A 20,488-nucleotide genomic window follows, 5' to 3' on the forward strand; every position below is an offset into this window, starting at 1 on the left:
CATTTAATTGAGCAGCAATATAATACACTGTATAGAATGTTTATTTAACTTAGAACGACTTTTTCTTATCAAGAGCCTTTCCACGAGGCGCTCTCTCACTGTTTATATTTGCATCGCAGGCAACAATTTTTACTCTATCTGCTCGTACTATTTTATCATCAATTGTCATTACAAATCCCTTTACAACAAATGTCCATACATCTGCAAAGTTCTTATAACTTATTATGGAGGCTTTAAAATTCATTTTATTATGCACACTTGTATTAAAAACCTGTTCCACGGCCATATCAAACATTTCCAATAATGCACTCCCCTGCTGAGGGGTGATTATCTGGGAATTGATCTTCTCCTCAATCATATCTTGAAAAGCCTTTCCAATATTACTTTCTCTGTATAATTGAAACATTCGCAGAACAAATAAAAATAGTTATTTGAAATGAAAAGTAAAAAATTAATGAATGCTTGGCAGAAAAGAGAAGTTATGTTGGAAAATTACACAGAAGATAGAAAAAAACTTCTATTAAGACCAATTCACTCGATTGAGATTAAAGAGGACGCGGTTGTTAGTGGTGTAGAGTATACAGATGCGTACAGCGATCAGTGTAATGGTGGTAATGCCAGTGACAGACTAGAAACGTACAAACTAAATACAACTGAAATATATAGGGGAAGACAGTGTGTTATTAGAGGGACTGTAGATGGTCTTAAAATGAAATATACACCAGGAGACTCACTGCTTATGTGGGCACCAAACTCAGATGAAATTGTAGAGGTTCTCATGGAGCTGTTCAATATCAAAGAGGACAAGTGCGTGCAGTTTCGAAGAATTCGGTGCAGGGACAGTTCATTACTATTTTCATTTTCTGGACGTATTTCAGAGTATTTCAAGCACTTCCTTGACATTACATCCATTCCTTCAAAATTGGCTCTTTTTAGGCTGTCGCAGTATGCAGAGAAAAACAAAGAGCAGTTAGAGTATCTTTCTTCAAAAGAAGGAAGTGCAGATTATTTTGCGCTGGGAAGAAATTGGAATACTCTAATAGATATTTTAGTACAATTCCGGGTAAAAATTCCTTTTGAAGCACTATTAGAAGTATCTAAAGAAATAAAGCCACGCGCATTTTCTTTTATTAACCGGGAAGATGGCGATTGCGAATTTGTTGCAGGGATCCTTACAAACACAGAAAATCCTGTTCGAAATGGGCACTTCTCAGACTTCCTTTTGAGAAACACAGGGAATAGGGCAGGAACGATAGACAAGGGTTTAATTCAAAAGAAATTTATGGACTGTATATATCGTGTAAAGCATAAAGAAAATAATCTATTTCAGTTACGAAGCGGTAGTACTGTCTGTTTATTATTTGGAATAGGAACAGGAGTGGCCCCATTTATATCTTTTATCCGGAACTGCAGAAAAGACTGTCAGTTTACTCTTTTTTATGGATGCAAGTCGCCAGAGGAGAACATTCTTGTAAAGATGGGTATAGCACATGGAAAGGAGCACCCATCTGAGTACACAGGAGCTTGCCTGCTCAAAACAGAAAGCCCAAATGTAGAAGTACATGTAGTGTATTCACAGACACACCTGTCGATTAGAATGGGTGAGTTTTTAGAGAAAAACGCAGCGCAAGTACAGAAAAAATGTGCTGAGCTAAGTCTGGATGGAATATACATATGTGGAAATAAAGAAGCAACAAAAAGCATATCAAATTACTTTGCAGTAAACCATCCAGAAGTACTGCTGCACAGCGATGACTGGTCATAATGCAAGAATAAATCACATATTATCTAGAACGGTTACAAAACTATTTGGTGCGCATATGTCAGTCGAGCCAATAAAAATGGTCTGTCCTGTATTATGTGCTATTTCCCGTATTTCTGATATTTCAGCAATTGAGACTCCTCCAATAAAGTATACCAAAATGACTTTTCTATGAGCAGAGTCAGTAGATGCGCTAGTCTTAAACACAAACTCTCTTCTGCGCAAAGACTCGCCAGAAAGCACTTCCTTTGCATCAGGCAGATGAATCTCCAATTTTCGGCATGCATGCGCATCCTTTGAAATAATAGCAGTGAGAATGTCGGCAATTATTGGAACGTGCCTGGCAATTGGAAGCGTTCTCTTTGACATAGGCTTTATCCGTCGCTCAGCCATGTACTTTCTTACTCTTTCCCCGCTATCTAAATCTTTCTGCGACAGATGGCCCTTTTCTATCAGACGGGCTTCTTCATTTCTTTGCAGAGGCCCGTAGTTGAGAATATACAGTAGATAGAGGCGGACCTTTTCTGTTTGCGTAAGCTTCGCGGTTTTTAAAACCGAAAAGAACTTTTTTGTAACTTCGTGCTTGAAGCTATGGCCGTTAAAGTCTTTTCCTGTAGATATCCCCTGCTCCAACTCAGCAGTTTCCTTTATTCCCGGCATATTGAAGAACTTCACACACTTTTCCAGTAAGCCCATGAGTATCTTTATCTCTTTTAGTGTCCGGGTATGCGCAGGGAGTTCCTGCACTGCGCGAACAAGCTGCTTGATATTTGATTTTTGCTCTTTTTCTTCTGTCTTTGTTTCTTTCTTGATCAATTCAGATAGTTTCTTATGTGTCTCTACCAGCTGCTTAGTTCTTACATCCATCCATACTTTATAGTCCTCACTTATCTCCATCCTTTTTTCATCATTATCATCACTTTCACTCTCGCTTTCCTTATCTTTGCCTGGTGTTTCTTCCTGAGCGGCCTTCTTCTCTTCTACAATGTACCCAGGCCCGGCCAGACCCAGGTCCCACAAAAGGCTTTCAAATGTAAAGGTGTGTATAAGAGGAGTGTTCATATCAGCCCCTCTTTCCACAACCACAAGCTTACTTGTGCCCGATGACTCAATTTTACTAGTTAGCTCTTTCGCATACCTCCCAATGGGAATAGCAGTGCACCTCACCTGAATTACTCTATAAATCCCTTTTATCTTATTTGATATGTCCTCAAGGTATTTCTCCCGGGAGGTGTAGTATGAGTGTGGCGTCTCCACATGAAAGACATCCGGTGCAATTGGTATGAAATCAAAGATAATGCTCTTGTATATAAAGTCAATGCTATCTTTCTCTTTATCTTTAGCCTTTTCTCTCAGCTTTTCTGCTTTCTTTTTCAGATTTTCCAGTGCCCTTTCCTCTTTATCTCCGATATATGCGCAGGAAACAACAAACACACTTCTGTACATCTTATTTGAAAAGTCTTTTTCTATCTGCTTTACAGACTGGCTGTTTATGTTTACAAAATATACCGCACTGAACTCAGTAGTGCGCTCTCTCATATCCTCTAATCGCTCAACCATAGCAATGTTCCTAGAAAGTACCTCACTCATGGGAAGCGTGTGGTGGAGTAACTTTGCTGTGTTTTGGTCAATAATCAGCACTCGCCAGGTTTTCTCAGAGTGCCCCAGCGCAAGCACTTGTTTCTTAATCCTGTCCCCAACAATTTCCACTAGATTCATTTATAACCAAGCAAGAAAAATATTAAAGTGTGCACAATTTTCCTAAGTAATTGGAAGGCGCACTAAGATATACCCAGCAATCTTTAGCAAATTCTCAGATAGAACCAGCAACTAGATTGCAGAAATCTTTAAAAATAGAACATTATGTGCTTATTTATAGATAATTATGCAATAAAATAGAAAGTATTATTAAAACAAGGCATGTATAGGCAGAGCATAAAACCAGCGAATACTATATGTAAGGCATAACTAATATTTTAATAAATAGTGCATAGTTCACACTATACAAATAAGTAAAAAGCGTGGTAAATCTTTATAGAAGTCAGATGGCCCTAAAAACAACATATATACAGAATAAATATATCGGCTTCAATATAGGTGTTATCATAACTTAATAAATGAGTATTCGTACATAGTTATTGCTCTATATTAGTCTTAGTATATGCATCTATGCATCTGTATATTCATACAACTAGCCGTGCTTATGTTTTAAATATCATGTAAATGGATGTATATTTAAGATTATTGCATGCTGTCTTAAGTTATTTCAGGTTATTCACACTATTTCAGGCGTTCTAAGTTATTTCTTCAAATCCACAGTAATTCTCTTGCATCTCTTTGTTTCTTCATTAATTTATTACAATTAGCATAAATTAAATCTAAAAATATCAGATACAGTGGTGCCCTTCTTCTGGGCTTAGCAGATGCCATGTAATGTGTATTTAGAGTGGGTGTGCCAAGTGTAAGTGCCAGGGGTCTCTTTTTGTTCTACTTTGTGTTGGGTGCATGATAGTTAAATTTGTTTTGTTTTTTTAAAGTATGGAAGCAATTGCGCTTGTACCGACTATAGAGGCACTTTTACTGCAGAACTGCAAGGAAAAGAAGAAACAGGCAATTGATTTGATAATCAAGAATGTAGGGCTAGTTGGATTCCTATTGAAGGGCGCACTTCAGCATATTCAGCCAGAGTCTGACCCAGAACAGAAGGAACTCCTTCACCTCATCTCATCCATGATATATTTCTACACGCAGCAGTATGATGAGTGTGTGCACCACATGATTCATTCTGGGAATGAGTGGTTTAAAGCCTCGGAGAATCACTGCGAGACTCTTTCTTTGTACTTCCAAGAATCCAAAAACAGAATAATTAGGAAATACATTAAAACACAGGGAGCCCACGGGGAAGAAATGGAAGCATTTATGGAGACTCTTCTGTCTCAGAAGAATGAAGATGGACACGATGTATTTTCATTACTGGGACTGCACATAACCACAAAGAACATAGAGGGGATTGATCTTTTCATAAAAGAAAACATGCAAATTCTCTGCAATGATGTGCAAATGAAATTCTTAGTTGAAGAGGCCAAGCAAGCGCGAATTTACTCAAAAATATTCCCTGTGATAGAAGAGATTTGGAGTACTGGAAAAAATAAGAGCTATTCTTTGTTCTTCTACAGATACCTTTTGGATGCATATTTATTCAGAAAGGATGAAAAGGAACTGAAAGACTTCTTAAAGTATCTGGCAGAGGAAAGGACCGAGGTTGCATTGTGCATGGCTTTCTTGGTGCATGACAAAGCGCCTGGTATGTCCCAGAGCATTTCAGAGGACATACAGCATGCCTCAGTTCATAAGCTGCTGACCGGCCAGTTCCAGTCTACCACCTATCAGAAGTTCTTGTCGGAAAAGAACCAGGCAAACTTTGCTCTGCTTGCAGAGCTGTCAAAGTCACAGAGCTCAAAGCTTTCTATGAACCATATGTCTCTGAGTTTCTGCAACGGGATAATGAACTGTAAAACAGCAAATGATACCTATCTAAGAAAAAATCTAGAGTGGATGCGGCAGGCAAAGAACTGGTCTAAGTTTGTTGTGGCATCATCCTTTGGTATGATTCACACCGACAGCGAAGATCCTTTTGAGATGCTGCGGCATTATCTTCCAATGGCATCAATAAAGAGCTCAGAAAAGGACGACCCAGAGAGTGGAGGTGCGTTATTTGCTCTTGGGCTTATTTCAGTCAACTCTCCATCAATTGCAGATAGCTTCTTGAGCACTTTCTTTGATACGGAAATGGAGAGCAGAAGAAATCACATCCTGCACGGCGTCTGCCTGGGCCTTGGTCTTACGCGCCTGGGCACTGGAGATGAAGACTCAATCAACAGGTTCAAGAGTGTTTTGTACTCAGACACAGTGACCACATCAGAGGCAGCGGCATACGCAATTGGGCTGGTGAGCGCTGGAATATTTAACTTAGAGCTGATAAAAGAGCTTCTGACATACGCAAGAGATACAGAGCATGAAAAGATCTCCAGGGCAGTCGGTGTAAGTGTAGCCCTGCAGCTAATCACTGCAGCCTCCTCTGGCACAGCTCCTATCTCTGAGATGCAGAGCCTGTTAGATGAAATCGTTGCAGACTCAAATGCAATCATTAGATACACAGGCGCGCTTGCTCTTGGTGCAGCATATGTTGGCACTGGGAATCTTACTGTTGTTGGAAAGCTCCTCTCTATGGTCAGCACAGACTCATCTGATGATGTTAAGAGAATTGCTGTGTTCAGCATTGGTCTAATCCTTACAACCAAGTCAGAAACATGCAAGGACAAGGACAGTCTCCTAGGAAGCGATCCTGTTCTCTTTAAAGTGCTTGAGCCTCTTGCACAGAGCCACTCTTCATACGTTAGGTCCGGAGTAGCGCTTACCCTGGGAATGTTCTTGGCCGGCACTGGGAACAAGAAGGTTCTTGATGTTTTAGAAGTGCTTATGTACGATAGCACCACCTATGTTAGACAAAACGCAAGCATTGGAGCCGGGCTAGTACTTATGCAGGTGAATGCAAGAGATGATCCATTTTATAAAAGAATTGTTAAGCATATGCACAGCATGACAAAAAGAAAGAGTGAAAGCGGAGCCGCGCGGTTTGGTGCTCTTCTTGGCCGCTCTTTACTTGATGCATGCGGAAAGAATGGGTTCATGAGTATCTTTGGAATGTCAGGCGACCTTTCTATAAAAAGCGTGTGCGGTGCCATCCTGTTCTCGCAGTACTGGCACTGGTATCCTCTAGTTCCTTTCATTTCTCTGTGCATGCGCCCAACTCTTTTACTTGCGGTCGACACAGACTTAAATCTTGTGAATGACTTTTCTGTGGAGATAGAAGGCCCCCAAAAGGAGCATTTAATTACAAATGTATCAGTGGCTGAGAGTAAGAAGCCAGGGAAGAAGTTCAAACTGCTCTCTCTTTCCGGGGAGGCGCAAGAAGAAGAAGAACAAGAAGAACAGCCATCAGAGGTGGATGAAATAGAAGAAAAGTCTCACATTGTAAAAAACTTTGAAAGATTCACGCCAGCACAGCAAAGAAACTCTTCTTTAGCAGGTCTGCCTTCTATTATTTTTCTGCCGAAAAATAAGCCATCCCATGAGTCCAGCCAGATTCAAGAGTCCGCAGAAATAGAAGAATAAACTGTTTTCGCTAATTATTTTTTTTCAAAAATGAGCACAGCCGCAGAGAATGCAGTTAAGAAATTTTCAAATATTTTACAGAATGAAGAAGAGCCGCTAAAGCTCAGATTTAGAGCACTTTTTGCACTCCGAAACATATGCACAGATGAGTCTGTATTTGGCATTGCAGAAGCATTCACCACTTCTTCTGTCCTTTTAAAGCACGAGCTGGCGTATGTCTTGGGCCAGATGCAGAACAGAACAGCCCTCCCGATTCTTGAGCGAGTGCTTGTAGATGGCACAGAAGATGAGATTGTGCGCCATGAAGCAGCAGAAGCAATAGCAACCTTTGGAGACATCTCATATGAACCTCTTTTAAGAAAATATGCAGACATTGCTATCTCAAACAGCAGGGCAGTTTCAGAAACATGCCAGATAGGCGCAGAGCTGATAAAAAACGGCGGGTCCAAAAAGTCTGAATTTGGATCTCTTGATCCAGCACTTTCTGCTAAGGACCAGTCTATTGAATCTCTAAAGAAGACATATCTTGATGAAAGCAAGCCGCTGTATGAAAGATACACTGCTATGTTTGGTCTAAGAGATATTGGAACTGAAGAAGCAGTTGAAGTACTCGCAGAAGGATTTAACAACAAGAATAGATCTGACTTGTTTGAGCATGAAGTAGCCTTTGTGTTTGGGCAGATGTCCCACCCCGCCTCAGCTAAGCATCTAGCCAGAGTTCTTGCAGACGAATCACGGCATGAAATGGTTCGACACGAGTGTGCTGAAGCACTGGGAACCATTAATACAAAAGAGGCAGAGAGCGCACTCCTTGCACTCAAAGATATTCCCAACAGAATTATCAGAGAAAGTGTGGAGATAGGCCTAGATATACATGAATACCATTTTACAGACCCTGCGCTTGAATACATAGTAGAGTCCTTTTAAGACTCTAAATAACCACTACTGCTTTAATAGCAATACAGGACAATGCAATAGTTTAGTATTAGAAATATATCCAAACAGACAAGTTAGAAAAACATTTAGCCAAGCACTTCTTCAATTTTGGCGTATTAATTATCTAACAGTCTATAATTCTCCATGACCCAAATGATAATAAACCGATTTGCCTGTTCACTTTATACAGTTATAGAATTCTTTAAACTATATTGACTACTTGCTGGCCTGTGCCATGTAAGTTCTAATTGCTCTAAAAATACTTAGATGTAATCTAAAATTAATCAAAAACCGTCAATCATTACTATGTATAAGATAAATATTTAAATTTGAATCAATCTAGGAATATACTCCGACAACTTATGCTTTATTCTGCCTTATAATCAATGAACGCTTTTGTTTTCTTGTGAACTGCACACCCAACAAGACTACCTGCCACAATCAATGGGCAAATATACAATAAAGCAGGCTGTCCTGCCTTAAAAATAAACACAATTGCGAAAGTAACAATTAGCGCTAGAATATATCCAACAAATCCAAATGTGAACACAAGCGGTGCACTGAATTTATGGGCAAAATCGCGCGCAAGAGACAAAAACAGGCCTGGAATCACAATGTCCCCTAGACCTATCATACTTGCTCCTTTTCTAGTAAATGGGTATACTATTTTTATAGGAATGTCTAACCCCTTAGCCACACCGATCATAACAGGCGTAAAGAACACCCAAAATATATCATAAAGGAAAAGAAGAGAAAGAAGCACAAGAACCGTCTTTGTTGAGTCTGGCTTTATCTCCCGAATTCCCATAATAGCAAATGCACTTGCAAGAATATTTGAAGAGTTGATACTCTTAGTTTTGAAGTACCATGCATTAATTAGGCAGGAAACTGCAAACATACCAGCAAACTGCGGCTTTCTGAACTCATTCAAATATACATTGGCGCATTCCTTTATCTCTACTATAGAATCATAAACTTCATTTTTGAAACCTGTCCATGTACCAGAAATTGCGGCTTGTGCTGGCTGAGTGGTCTCAACCGCATCTTCTTTGCCGGCTGAGCTGGTGCTTGCTCCTTCATTTACTGGTTTCTCGGCTGTTTCTTTTTGATTCTTACCCGTGGCCTCCTTTTCTGGCACGTCCTTATTTACCTTCTCTTCTTTTACCTTTTCCTGCTGCACTGGGCGGAACTGGTGATATATTACCTTCTGTATTTTATACACCGTGAATGTTCCGGTTACTGTAAAGAGTGCCCTAAACAGCGTATTTATAATACTCTTTGGCAGATAGCGAAGAGCAAAGAAAAGACTTAGCAGAACAAATGATCCAATCACCGGAAATAGTTTTGCGTCATCCATTGACATACTTTCCTTCTGTATAGAGTGTGTTTGGGTGTTTAGCGTACCAATCCACACAAGGATAGAAGAGACAGAAACAAGAAATACTCCACTTAGCATTATAAAAAATTAAAAACAGAATGTAATTAATAGAAGAGTATTAAATTAAAGAAGCTAAATAGATAAAAATTAAGAAGGATTATTACCAACAAATCAGCTGTTGCGCGGTCAGAACTGTAAATTAGCTCTGTATAAATATAGCCAAAAATATTCCTGAAAATAGATACAAACCAAAATAATAGTGCAGTTAATATAGCATATGGTTAATAGGTATTAAATATGCAGAATATACTTCGAAATTGACGCAGCCACATTTTCTAGTTATTTAAGAAATAAATTGGATTAAATTATAAAATAGTCAGAATATAAATATAAGCACAATGCGTTAATAGATTTTGTAATGTGATAATAGTAAGCTTTAATCTTTATTGAAAATTAGCACAGAATATAACTTAGAAATTTCTAGGTTTTATATTTCTTGAAATAGCCATTTATATATCTGCACTGTATGCACTTCATGCATAATGTTTTATTCTTGTAGTTCGGGTTAATTCTTTCTATTAGTGCTGATACTGCCTATTTACGCTATGTGCTCATTTGTTTCTTATGATGCGCTTAAGGCTTTTATTAAGAAGATTATCTTCTTCCAAGACTTTCTTCAGCCGCAGCGCATTCTTCCTGCTTAGTTTGCTTATGAATCGAACAATGGGCTTGGTGTTATTCTGCTTTAGCTCGTCAATTATACTGCATATTTCTGGTACATCCTTTGACTGGCCGTACTGCTTTATTCTATTCTGATAGTAGTTATCCTTTTGGAACTGCTTCATTGAGTCAAGAAGACATGGCGTCTGTATACCCTCTGCGTTGTATCGGTGGATTGACCTGTTGCTTTTGCTTAGTACACTTGGTGAAATTTCTTTTAGGTTCCCTTCTATGTTGTGTATCTGCGATGCAATTAGTTCTCTGTGATCTCTGTCTGGCGTATCTATCTCCTTTAATTTTTGAAGCGCCTTCTTCCTGTCCGGCAGATACGCAAAGGAAAGATTGTACAGTACCTCTGCCTGTATATTGATGCTTTCATTCTTTAGCATTTTCAGAATCTCCTCTACTTCTGGCCCATCACACTTTAATTTATTCTCAACGCACGCCATTGCCACGTTCCCTGCATAGTTTACTAAAATAGGCCCCTTCAGCTTTAGCTTCTTTAGCTCCTCCAGCGCCTCTGAGTGTCTGTCTAGCTTATATAATATCTGCGATCTTAATGTGGTCCAGTCTGCTCCTTTTTTCTTCCCCGCTGTGTGTAGCGCCGCCTTGTATCTTCCTAGCTTATAGTAGCAGTACCCCTTCTCAAATGTATTATTCTGGCAGGTTTTTAGTGCTTCGTTATATCTATCTAGCTTTATCAGCGCTATAGTCTTTTGCTCTTCTGTAGCCTTTTGGTGTGCTAATATTTCGCTGTATCTATTTTCGGTTATAAGTACTGAGATGTCCTCGCAATTTGCATCCATTTACAATTAAGAATAAAAATTATTGTGTATTTAATTCTCATAAGAAACAGAAATAGCCAGAAAACCAGATGCATACAAAAAATAATTCAATATAATCCAAAATACAAAATGCAGTAAAAAGAAAAATATACCAGGTCCAGACTTTGTTCTAGCACATACTTTGCTTAGCAAGCATCTAGCTCCGTTATTAGAAAAAGAAACATGGCTTGATGAAATCCGAAATAATTAAATATAATTCAATAATCCGAAATACACATATACCGGAAATTAATACACAGAGCCGCATTACAAAAATACAATTATGCAGTTTAGCAGTGAGCCAAGTATGCCTGAGATGATCAGAAAAACGCTTCATTCGCCTAACACACTAAAATGCATAAATGCATAAATATTATGCTTTTTCTCCTGGCTATTTCCTAAAATGTTAATACCCACATGATATGCCTACATGGTATTTTGTTTGCATCTTATTATGCAAGAATATTTAAAATTAACTGTTTCAAATAGTTTATTGTACTATCCCTACCTTTCTTAATATTTTGGTTAGAGTGTCTTACAGGCGGGTCCTCTGTCTTTTTTCTTTTTCGATCTGTTTAGAAGAATGTTCATTGCTTCGTCAAAAACAGTATCCACATTCTCCCCAGTGGCAGCAGAGCACTCAATATAACACTTTGCTGATACGCTATTTGCTAATTTCTTTGCCATGCTCTCTGATATAAGGTCTTCGCTTTCTGTTTTCCTTAAGTCTGCCTTTAGGCCCACAAGCATTCTTGGCGTGTCCTTGCAGAAGTGGTCTACCTCCTCCTTCCAGCGGCCCTCTATGTTCTTAAAGGACTCAGGCCGGTTCAACGCAAAGCATATAAGCACTAGCTGCGTGTCTATATAGCACAGCTTTCTAATACGGTCAAAGTCGTCTTGCCCTGCTGTATCCCAGAGGTTGAGCGTGTACGTGTTTCCTGTCACTCTGTCTAGGTAGGGCACTTCTTTGTTTTCAAACACAGTTATGTTGTGCTCCTTCTCAAACCTATTCTCTGTGTATTTAATTAGAAGACAGGTCTTTCCACAGCCGCCATCTCCCACTACGATTATCTTCTTTGATGCCTCTCCTTCCCCCATATAATTTACTAGTAATCAAATTCATTAATTTTAAATTATGCCAATTCGAAACTTTGAGAGAGAGCTTAACAACCGGCACCTCATTAAGAAATACGGTCTGTCAATCCTTAAGAATGCCACAATAGGAATTGACGGAGCTTGGTTTGTGAGGAAGTATACCCCAATAAATAAGACAAAAAGCATTCTAATGGACGGTTTTTGCGCTGAGGTTATATCTTCTGTGCAGAGTCTGGTGGAGTCAATGGACCAAATAGGATGCAGAATAGTGTGGATATGGAATGGAATATCGCCCAAACTAAAGGCTAGAAAAGCCCCAGAGAAAAGAAGAATGGAGTCTGTGCAGAATGGCTGGAAATATTATAGAGACAATGAGCTTGAGTTGGCTGCAAAATCATGGAATGTGGCTTTTGACTATGAAGAAGTAAAGAATGCGATTAATCCCATTCTATCGCAGGGAAAGGTAGAAATAGTAAATGCACCATACTTGGCTGCAGCACAGGGTGCTTATATGGAAAAGCGGGCATACATCTCAATGTTTTTCGGATCTACTGACTATTTCCTGTTCTCTGGCGCGGAAGAGTTAATTATTGATTTTGAATTTACTCCTACCAATGAAAACAAGAAAGTGACTGGCATCCAGCACGCGACGCTTTCCAGCGCCTGTGAGGAGTATTGCATCACACGAGAGTGTGCTTGTGATATATTCCTTCTTCTTGGGTGCGAGTATTGCCCAACCATCCCGATCCACAGCCTAGTATTTAAATTTTCTACAATAATTAAAAGCTACAAGCTAGTATCTGTTCCTGAAAAACTTCTTAAAATGAAGGAATCTGCTACTGGAGAAAAAGAAGACACTATTAAAACATTTGTCGAAACATACTTTGAGGCTAGAAAGTCAATTAAGCACCACCCCGTTCTAAATGAGAAAGGTGAGCTTGTGCTTCTATCTGAAGTAGATGTACCAAATGATTTAAACACTATATTTGGAAAAAGAATAGCCGACGCATTTTATTCTCTCTTTTTCCGAAGGATTATCTCCTTAGAGTATATCACAGGACTGGTCATGGGAGGGGTTGATGTTATATGCAGCCCTGCTATTTTTGAGGCCATCCATCCATTGATAGCCTCACTTTACAGAGCCACCCCGCTCTTCCCCTCTGGATTAATGCCTTTGCCTTCCACCAGCACAGATATAAACACAGAGTGCAAGTTAAGCTCTTCTGAAGAGACCTTTGAAAAAGCAACTGCTCCGATTGATGAGCTGCTAAACTACTCTTTGAAGCAATCATCTGATCTGCCACTGGCCCTGCAGTGGCTAATTATTCTGCTTGACCGAGCAGACAGCTCCATGCTTGATAAAGTGTTTCTCTTTAATTCAGTTCATTTAGAGATAGAAAACTCTGATGAAATAGACTGGGAGGTGTTTGAGTGCGGAGAAAGTTTTAAGTTTGCTTTGTCAACTGTCAAAAACAAGCTAAAATTAGATAAGCCAGAAAGAGCAATAGACTCTGTCAGTATAAACTATGCCAATGGATGGAGAATGGAGGAAATCCTTGTTCTATGCAGAAAAAAGAAGATAAATATGCTCTCTCCAGATCAGATTGGCTTAATAGAGAAAAATCTCGATTATATTACAAAGCTACAAAAATTCTTCTCTGATAATGTTAACTCAGCCCGACACAAAAGAGAGCTGGATATTTTAGTAAAGTGCATAAAAGGTGAGCCGTGCCCAATATAAGACATTTGTCCTCTGAAAATCCCGGGCAAGTACACCAAAAATCTAAAAAATACAAAAATATCCGAAAATCCATAGGGCCGCACATACAATGGCATTGCATGGAATATAAAATAAACTCTCGCTGGATTGTTATTATTCTTTGTCTGCTGATGCTTAATTCCTTAGTGCACATTTATGCCTAGCTATTTTTACATTTATATAAATACTTATATTCACAACACATTTCAGTATATTTACATAAAAATACTCTAAAATTGTCCAATAGAATCCAAAAACTCTTCTTTATCGAATACTGCATAGCACAAATCTTCTGATAAGAACACAGCCGATTATAAGAATGAAGCATTTCGGGCTATAATAGAATAATCAGAATTTTACTATCCAATAGCAATACTAGGGGATTAAGCTTTAATGAAATATCAACTCTGCTAAAATATTTGAAAATCCCATATAAAATATGCTAAAATATACATGCATAAAAAGTAATATGTCTTAATACATTGTTCTTTCTTCTAGCACAGTCTATAAATCTAAGAGTGCAACAAATTTTTGGATACTTGCATATATAACACCGCAATAAAAAATTTATCATATGGCAAAGCAAAACACCAGAAGAGAAAGAAAAGAAAATAACGGTACTCCAGAAAATCTAATTCCCATTGAAGATGGTTCTTCAACAGACGAATCTTCCCACGAGGAGTATGAAGCTCTGCAAAAACCAGAAGAAATGGAACTGCACACAGAAAATGTATACAGAATACACGAGCAAATTCAGTTAGACTGGCCATCCCTAACTGTTTGTATGAAAGAGGAAGAAGGGAGAATTCTAATAGAGCAATCAATTCCTGGCACCTCCCCCTCTATCATCGACTTAGAAGTGAATCTATCTGGCGACTCTAAAAGAACCATTGCGCCTATAAAGAAAGTGGAAACAGCCTATCAAGCAAACAGAATTCGTGCTAAAAATGACCACGTATATACAATCTCTGATCACTCAATAGAAATATATACAACAGGCCTTGTCCCAGTATATAGCAAGGCCATTTTAGGTGGATATGGCATTTCTCTTTATAAATCCTGCATATTCTACGGTGATGGTTCATTTGCTGTACAGCAAAAAGACCTTGATGGAAAGCAAATTAATTATATAGACATAAACCAAAAAGAAATATTCACAGTTGCCAGTATATCTGAGAATGAAGCCTTTGTGGGCACGCGCGAAGTTAGTTTGGTTGATTTTAGATGCAAGGGAACAAAGTCTTACTTAGTAAATGAGTGTGATATTAACTCTATAGCATACAATGGAGACAATCTGATTGTTACTGGCGATGATAAAGGAGCACTTCGAATATTTGATATTAGACAGGAGGCACCAATGGAGCTTATTCAATTCCATCAGTCCCCAATCAGCCACACTCAGTTCAGTACAAAAGAAGTATTTGCTTCTGCCTCCAGCTGTGAAATTGTTATGTGGGACATGTCCTATGAAGAGACTGAAGGCTGGGAGTACCACAAGTACTTAAGCTTTGTGCACCAGGGGCAGGCCTACTATAAAGACTTTGAGTTTATTGCTGATGATATAATCATGGCTACATCTGAGAGCGGTTTGTGCATTTTCAGTCCACACACCCATATAGAGCCCTCTAACTGAATTTTCGCATAGTATAAATAGATAAATGATTATAAAATATATGGATTGGTCGTTTGTGCCCAAAATAGACTTATATTGTTAATCCAGCAAACTTCTAAGTAATTTAGGATGTTTAAGATAAGATGCAGTTTAGCTTTTCATGTGCATAGTCTATATTTAAACTGGACATTGACTGCTATATACGAAACTCTAAAATAAACTTTAAATTTAATTTATACACAGCATGTGCTCAGCTCTCTTTTTCATACACATATAAACTTTGAATACCATGCATACATTCTTAGATTTAATCTGAAAAGTCTTTCTGTCTGTATATCCGAAATGCAAAAAAGTATTTTTTATGTCAACACCCACTAGACGGAAGCTTATGCGGGATATGAAAAAGTTATTAGAAGAACCACTTGAAAATATATTGGCAGTCCCCAGTAAAGAAGATATAATGGACTGGCGAGCAGTTATATTTGGCCCAGAGGACACTCCCTTTGAAGATGGAGTATTTGAGCTAAAGCTATCATTCACCGAGTCCTATCCGCAGCATCCACCAGAGATATCCTTTATATCTGATATGTTCCATCCCAATATATATCCAAATGGGGAACTTTGCCTAGACATTCTTAAGAATAGATGGAATTCGGCATATGGAATTGGGCAGGCTCTTCTGTGTATACAGTCTTTGCTTAACGACCCAAATACAAACTCGCCTGCGAACTCAGTTGCATCGAATTTGTATCTGAATAATTATGTAGAATATACCAGACGGGTACGAAATAGTGTTGAAAAGACTTGGGCAGCAAAGCTAAGCACTAACTAGCCCTCTAGTTATTTCTGCGAAAAGTCTTTCTGCAAAAATAGAATGGCATGGAAATCGCAGAGACAGTATAAAAAGCTGAAGGAGGAAGAAACGGTCAACCGAATAAGAGACGAAAGCATGAAGGCAGCACTTGCGGAAGAGAAAATAGAAATAAAAGAAGAAGAGGCGCCAAAAAAAGAAAAGACAACAAAGCTTGACGAGATTCACAAAGAAAACTTGCGAAAAAGGGAGGAGAGGCAGAAAGAGCTAGAAAGAATCAACAAAATCCGAGAAAAGAAGCAAAGGGAGAGAGAAGAATGGAAGAAGAAATTCAACAGACGCACAAAAAAAGGACAAATCCCACTAGGTCCACGCATAAATTATTTATACCAAAAAATACAAGACATGAAAAAGAACAACTAGTCCAAATAAAAGGCTATAATATAAAAGAAAAGAGTAAAAACAAAACATAAAAAGAGCCTGTATTGAAATAAGGCCATGAATAGGCTGCATTTATATGCGTAAATAATAAATTTCTTGATTATTTAGAAGTGACTTTTATCTATTTTCTTTATACTATGAATTATTCTTCTATGTATTGTATTGTTTTCTTTTTATCTTGTTATGCCTGTAATAATAGATGTGCGTAACTCAATGTATTCTTGTATGGTAGAAATTTAATTAATTACTGTATAAATATACTGAAATGTTTCAGAGCGCTCTTTCTATATTTGGTTTTTCTTATTGATTACGCATTAAATATCTTTTTTATGTATATTTATATGAATTGTAACCTTTTGTATTATTTCAGACTGAAAATAAATCTAATGCCTTCATTTTAATTTTCAGTGTGTTTTTTAAAGTAGAGACTTTTATATTTCAGAATATTTTATTATTTATACAGGCACATTCACACAAACACAGCAATTACTCTGCAAAAAGAAGAAGTAAATGAAAAAACCACCCACCTTGTTTGAATAAAAGGAATTACCAAGTATCCAGATATAGTATTCTATTAATAAACTGTTTATCAATTAAAAAGCATATTATATGGATTAGATGTTATATCTAAATTGGTATTTGCTGCATATAATGATTAGAAACTATATAGAACTTCTTTTTGTATAAAATTCATTTTATTTTATTTACTTTCCAGCGCATATAGTTAGGTCTATTTTGGGCATAGAAGAAAGCCCAAAAGACTTGGCTATTTTGTTGAGTTCTATTTTTGATGCATCAAACACCTTTTTTAGTTTATGCCCTGCGTATGCCTGTAAATATCCCTTCAGGGCATCTTTTGCGTCTCTTTCTAAGTAGTAGTTTGAGCTAATTGTTTTTATAAAATGCTCTGAAATATCTTTGGGCTCATTGAATGTGAGTTCGTCTACCTCTACCCCAAGATGTTTTAGATACTGAATGAAAATCCGCTCATGTGGTAATAAAAACATAAGGGCTTCTCCGTGCGCGCCAGCTCTAGCAGTTCTTCCCACTCGGTGGATGTATTCTTTTGGGTCTGTGGGCGGATCGTACTGAACAATCCATCTTACGTTAGGAATGTCCAGCCCACGTGCTGCCACATCAGTGCTAAAAAGTATTTTAATTTTTCCTTCGCAGAACTCATCAAATACTTTTGCTCTTCTGTCCTGCTTTACCCCGCTGTGGAGAACACCAGCACTGAATCCAAGAAGAGAAAAGAGCTCTCCATGGAACATAACAGAAGCACACGTTGAAAAGAACACAATCACCTTCTCTTCAGTTCTTTTTAAGAAAGAAAAGAGAAGAGAAAACCTCTTGTCTTCTGGGCACGTTACAAAGGACTGCTTTAGCCCCTCTGCTGTTATTTTGTCGTCGATTTTTACCTGCACTTTTTTATATCTTTTTGATAGCCAGGATCTGCAGAGAACATTGTCCGTGTTTGTTGCACTGAACATAAGTGTTTGCCTCTTCTTTGGAAGATACGTTAAAATCTCTGACATGTCCTTTTCAAATCCTATGTCTAATATCCTGTCTGATTCGTCAAGGACTGCCATCTCTATTTTCTGTAGAGAAAGGCCGGATTTAAGATGGTCTAAAAGTCTTCCAGGAGTACACACAAGAATTGCACACCCCTTTTTCATCTGTTCTAATTCATCTGCCTTTTTAGTTCCCCCTACAAAAAGAACCGTTCGAATCCCAGGATACTCTGCAAAGAGCTTCTGCGACACACGAGATGTTTGCATCGCAAGCTCTCTTGTTGGTGCTATTACTAGCACTTTAGGAATCTTTACTTCTTTTTCTGGAATAAGCTTCTCAGCTGCAGGAATTAAAAATGAAAGAGTCTTCCCAGACCCAGTGTTTGCAATCCCCAAAAGATCACGCCCTTTAATTGCATAGGGAATGGCTTGCTGTTGTATTTCTGTTAGCTTGGTTATTTCCATCTTTTTCAGTTGCTTTCTAATACTTCTTGATATAAACGGTGAGTCCTTTTTCATATTTACTGCCATAAAACTAAAACTGCTCAGCAGAAAAATCTAGCTCAAATATTTTCACACAGAAACAAAATATAAAAGAAGACTGCCAGAATTTCTTATTAAACACAAAACATCACCGAATTCTCTAAATAATTCTTCCTGACCATCAAATACAACACACTCCATTATATTTCGAGATGTATTTAATAATAGACAAAATGTTTGTTATATCAATCACTTTCGAATTTTCAAAATATTTCGGGTTATATTCTTCTTATGGCCATATGTGATGCTCTTTCAACAAATAATAATATTTTTTCTTACTTCTCATGCATGCTAGTAAAAATCAATAATCTTCAACTAAATTTAGTCATATGTAAGTATAGTAGCCGAATGGGCAATTTCTATTAAATTATATATAACAAAAATATTACTCTGGTGCTTTTAACTAATTTACTATTCAGGTGTTTATATGGGTTTATTAACTAGAATTGCCTGTTTACCATAATATTAGTAATGATTTAGCTTTTAGGCCGAATCATTTGCTCTATTGCAATAGCAATTCTCTATTTATAATAGGTATGTGATTATATATATCAATACTAAAAGAAACTAGAGGCTTTTATAGTAAATCCGCAAAGACACCAATGCAATTTAAAACGCATAGTGTTTCATAAGTGATGGTTTTATGTTTGTTTACTTTGTATATAGTGCCTTGTGTCTGGTGTTTTCATGTATTCTCCACCCACCCCAGAAGAGATTAATGAAAGACAGGATCTGTTCAGGCAGTTTCTAGAAGGACACCCAGAGCCAGTGATTGAAGGCCCAAAGAAAGAAGCAATTGAGAAAGTTTTTTTCTTCAATGACCAGCAGTTCAGCGAAGTGTGTGAAGACCTAAAGGAAGAAATATTAAGAAGAAAAAACAATGGAACCATTGAGTTCATTCCAAAGTATTCCCTAAAAAGAAACACCATTAGAGAGCAGATTTCACTGCTTGAAGAGGAAGAATTAAAGTCCTTAGTAGAAGACACATACCTAGTGCTTAAACATAAGAACGCAAAATCCCCAGAAGATGAGCTGCCCTGTCTAAATTCACTCGTCCAGAGTCTGGAAGAAATCATAGGAAAAAATACCAGCACATATAAAGGAACGGTTAACAACCAGAACTCACCATCCGCGATAATCATTGCTGTGGAAAAGCTAAGAAAAGATCTGGAAATAGAGGCGGCGGCAGAAGGAAAGATAGAAATACTTTTGAACATGATTGATAAGCAGACTTCTGACCTAGCCACACAAGAGCTACTGGACTCTGCACACGCACAGTTGAAAATTATTAAAACCCAAAAACAAGCTATGGCAACAGAAATTCTTACGCTTAAAAATGAGATTAACGACATGCACATTGAAAGAGACATGGAAACCGAAACCACTGCGTATGAAGACACTGTGGATAGTGTAGTAGAAAGGATTACCTCGCACTTCTACGAGATAGAGTATATTCTATCTAATAACGGAGGTGCAGGCCTCTCTAAATGCCTTGATCTTTTGAACAAAGAAAGAGAAACACTTTTAACTCTGTCATCTACGAAAGAGATTAAAGATCTGGGTAACATACCAAAAACACTATCTGAAAAGGATCTACTGCCAAAGATAGCAGAGTACTATTCTGCAGTTTTAACACTCTTCCCTAATTAATACGCTAATACCCAAACTAAACAGCTAAATATTAGAGAATACGCCATCTTAGGCTTACAACGATTCAAAAAAGAATTTTCTCTGCTCGCTGGGCTTTTCATCAATAAATAATTTCTCGTTTATAAAACCATAGTTTAAGTGGTTCTAAGATTATTCTGATCAATATTACGTGTTTTCTAAACTGTGATGCGTGGTAAAAATAAAAAATGTTCTAGTTTTACACCTACCATACTTCACAGTATTTTTATTGCATTTTTCTCATTTTATTAGA

General features: G+C 37.8%; 14 protein-coding genes across 14 annotated transcripts; 8 read left to right on the forward strand and 6 right to left on the reverse strand.

Moving 5' to 3' along the window:
• Positions 1–35: 35 nt before the first annotated feature.
• On the reverse strand, positions 36–406 carry NEPG_01162 (uncharacterized protein; the record flags this gene model as incomplete). Its single annotated transcript, XM_013203536.1, has 1 exon — positions 36–406. The coding sequence occupies one exon, from the start codon at positions 404–406 to the stop codon at positions 50–52; it is 357 nt and encodes a 118-aa protein (XP_013058990.1). The 3' UTR covers positions 36–49.
• Positions 407–454: 48 nt separating this feature from the next.
• NEPG_01163 (uncharacterized protein) lies at positions 455–1,781 on the forward strand (the record flags this gene model as incomplete). The annotated part of the gene is made up of 1 exon (XM_013203537.1): positions 455–1,781. The coding sequence occupies one exon, from the start codon at positions 455–457 to the stop codon at positions 1,763–1,765; it is 1,311 nt and encodes a 436-aa protein (XP_013058991.1). The 3' UTR covers positions 1,766–1,781.
• On the reverse strand, positions 1,337–3,481 carry NEPG_01164 (uncharacterized protein; the record flags this gene model as incomplete). Its single annotated transcript, XM_013203538.1, has 1 exon — positions 1,337–3,481. The coding sequence occupies one exon, from the start codon at positions 3,479–3,481 to the stop codon at positions 1,778–1,780; it is 1,704 nt and encodes a 567-aa protein (XP_013058992.1). The 3' UTR covers positions 1,337–1,777.
• An 819-nt stretch (positions 3,482–4,300) lies between these two features.
• On the forward strand, positions 4,301–6,937 carry NEPG_01165 (uncharacterized protein; the record flags this gene model as incomplete). Its single annotated transcript, XM_013203539.1, has 1 exon — positions 4,301–6,937. One exon carries the CDS (start codon positions 4,301–4,303, stop codon positions 6,935–6,937), a length of 2,637 nt encoding a protein of 878 aa, XP_013058993.1.
• Positions 6,938–6,967: 30 nt separating this feature from the next.
• Positions 6,968–8,047, forward strand: NEPG_01166 (uncharacterized protein; the record flags this gene model as incomplete). Its single annotated transcript, XM_013203540.1, has 1 exon — positions 6,968–8,047. The coding sequence occupies one exon, from the start codon at positions 6,968–6,970 to the stop codon at positions 7,862–7,864; it is 897 nt and encodes a 298-aa protein (XP_013058994.1). The 3' UTR covers positions 7,865–8,047.
• Positions 8,048–8,222: 175 nt separating this feature from the next.
• NEPG_01167 (uncharacterized protein) lies at positions 8,223–9,329 on the reverse strand (the record flags this gene model as incomplete). The annotated part of the gene is made up of 1 exon (XM_013203541.1): positions 8,223–9,329. One exon carries the CDS (start codon positions 9,327–9,329, stop codon positions 8,241–8,243), a length of 1,089 nt encoding a protein of 362 aa, XP_013058995.1. The 3' UTR covers positions 8,223–8,240.
• A 438-nt stretch (positions 9,330–9,767) lies between these two features.
• NEPG_01168 (uncharacterized protein) lies at positions 9,768–10,777 on the reverse strand (the record flags this gene model as incomplete). The annotated part of the gene is made up of 1 exon (XM_013203542.1): positions 9,768–10,777. One exon carries the CDS (start codon positions 10,775–10,777, stop codon positions 9,863–9,865), a length of 915 nt encoding a protein of 304 aa, XP_013058996.1. The 3' UTR covers positions 9,768–9,862.
• A 512-nt stretch (positions 10,778–11,289) lies between these two features.
• NEPG_01169 (GTPase) lies at positions 11,290–11,893 on the reverse strand (the record flags this gene model as incomplete). The annotated part of the gene is made up of 1 exon (XM_013203543.1): positions 11,290–11,893. One exon carries the CDS (start codon positions 11,891–11,893, stop codon positions 11,321–11,323), a length of 573 nt encoding a protein of 190 aa, XP_013058997.1. The 3' UTR covers positions 11,290–11,320.
• Positions 11,894–11,930: 37 nt separating this feature from the next.
• Positions 11,931–13,753, forward strand: NEPG_01170 (uncharacterized protein; the record flags this gene model as incomplete). The annotated part of the gene is made up of 1 exon (XM_013203544.1): positions 11,931–13,753. One exon carries the CDS (start codon positions 11,931–11,933, stop codon positions 13,629–13,631), a length of 1,701 nt encoding a protein of 566 aa, XP_013058998.1. The 3' UTR covers positions 13,632–13,753.
• Positions 13,754–14,223: 470 nt separating this feature from the next.
• On the forward strand, positions 14,224–15,372 carry NEPG_01171 (uncharacterized protein; the record flags this gene model as incomplete). Its single annotated transcript, XM_013203545.1, has 1 exon — positions 14,224–15,372. The coding sequence occupies one exon, from the start codon at positions 14,224–14,226 to the stop codon at positions 15,280–15,282; it is 1,059 nt and encodes a 352-aa protein (XP_013058999.1). The 3' UTR covers positions 15,283–15,372.
• Positions 15,373–15,622: 250 nt separating this feature from the next.
• NEPG_01172 (ubiquitin-conjugating enzyme E2 2) lies at positions 15,623–16,093 on the forward strand (the record flags this gene model as incomplete). The annotated part of the gene is made up of 1 exon (XM_013203546.1): positions 15,623–16,093. The coding sequence occupies one exon, from the start codon at positions 15,623–15,625 to the stop codon at positions 16,091–16,093; it is 471 nt and encodes a 156-aa protein (XP_013059000.1).
• Positions 16,094–16,135: 42 nt separating this feature from the next.
• Positions 16,136–16,495, forward strand: NEPG_01173 (uncharacterized protein; the record flags this gene model as incomplete). Its single annotated transcript, XM_013203547.1, has 1 exon — positions 16,136–16,495. The coding sequence occupies one exon, from the start codon at positions 16,136–16,138 to the stop codon at positions 16,493–16,495; it is 360 nt and encodes a 119-aa protein (XP_013059001.1).
• Positions 16,496–17,217: 722 nt separating this feature from the next.
• NEPG_01174 (uncharacterized protein) lies at positions 17,218–18,555 on the reverse strand (the record flags this gene model as incomplete). Its single annotated transcript, XM_013203548.1, has 1 exon — positions 17,218–18,555. The coding sequence occupies one exon, from the start codon at positions 18,553–18,555 to the stop codon at positions 17,218–17,220; it is 1,338 nt and encodes a 445-aa protein (XP_013059002.1).
• Positions 18,556–19,254: 699 nt separating this feature from the next.
• On the forward strand, positions 19,255–20,309 carry NEPG_01175 (uncharacterized protein; the record flags this gene model as incomplete). The annotated part of the gene is made up of 1 exon (XM_013203549.1): positions 19,255–20,309. The coding sequence occupies one exon, from the start codon at positions 19,255–19,257 to the stop codon at positions 20,215–20,217; it is 963 nt and encodes a 320-aa protein (XP_013059003.1). The 3' UTR covers positions 20,218–20,309.
• Positions 20,310–20,488: the final 179 nt, after the last annotated feature.

Source organism: Nematocida parisii (assembly GCF_000250985.1).
Source record: "Nematocida parisii ERTm1 unplaced genomic scaffold supercont1.3, whole genome shotgun sequence".
Classification (NCBI taxonomy): Eukaryota; Fungi; Microsporidia; genus Nematocida; species Nematocida parisii.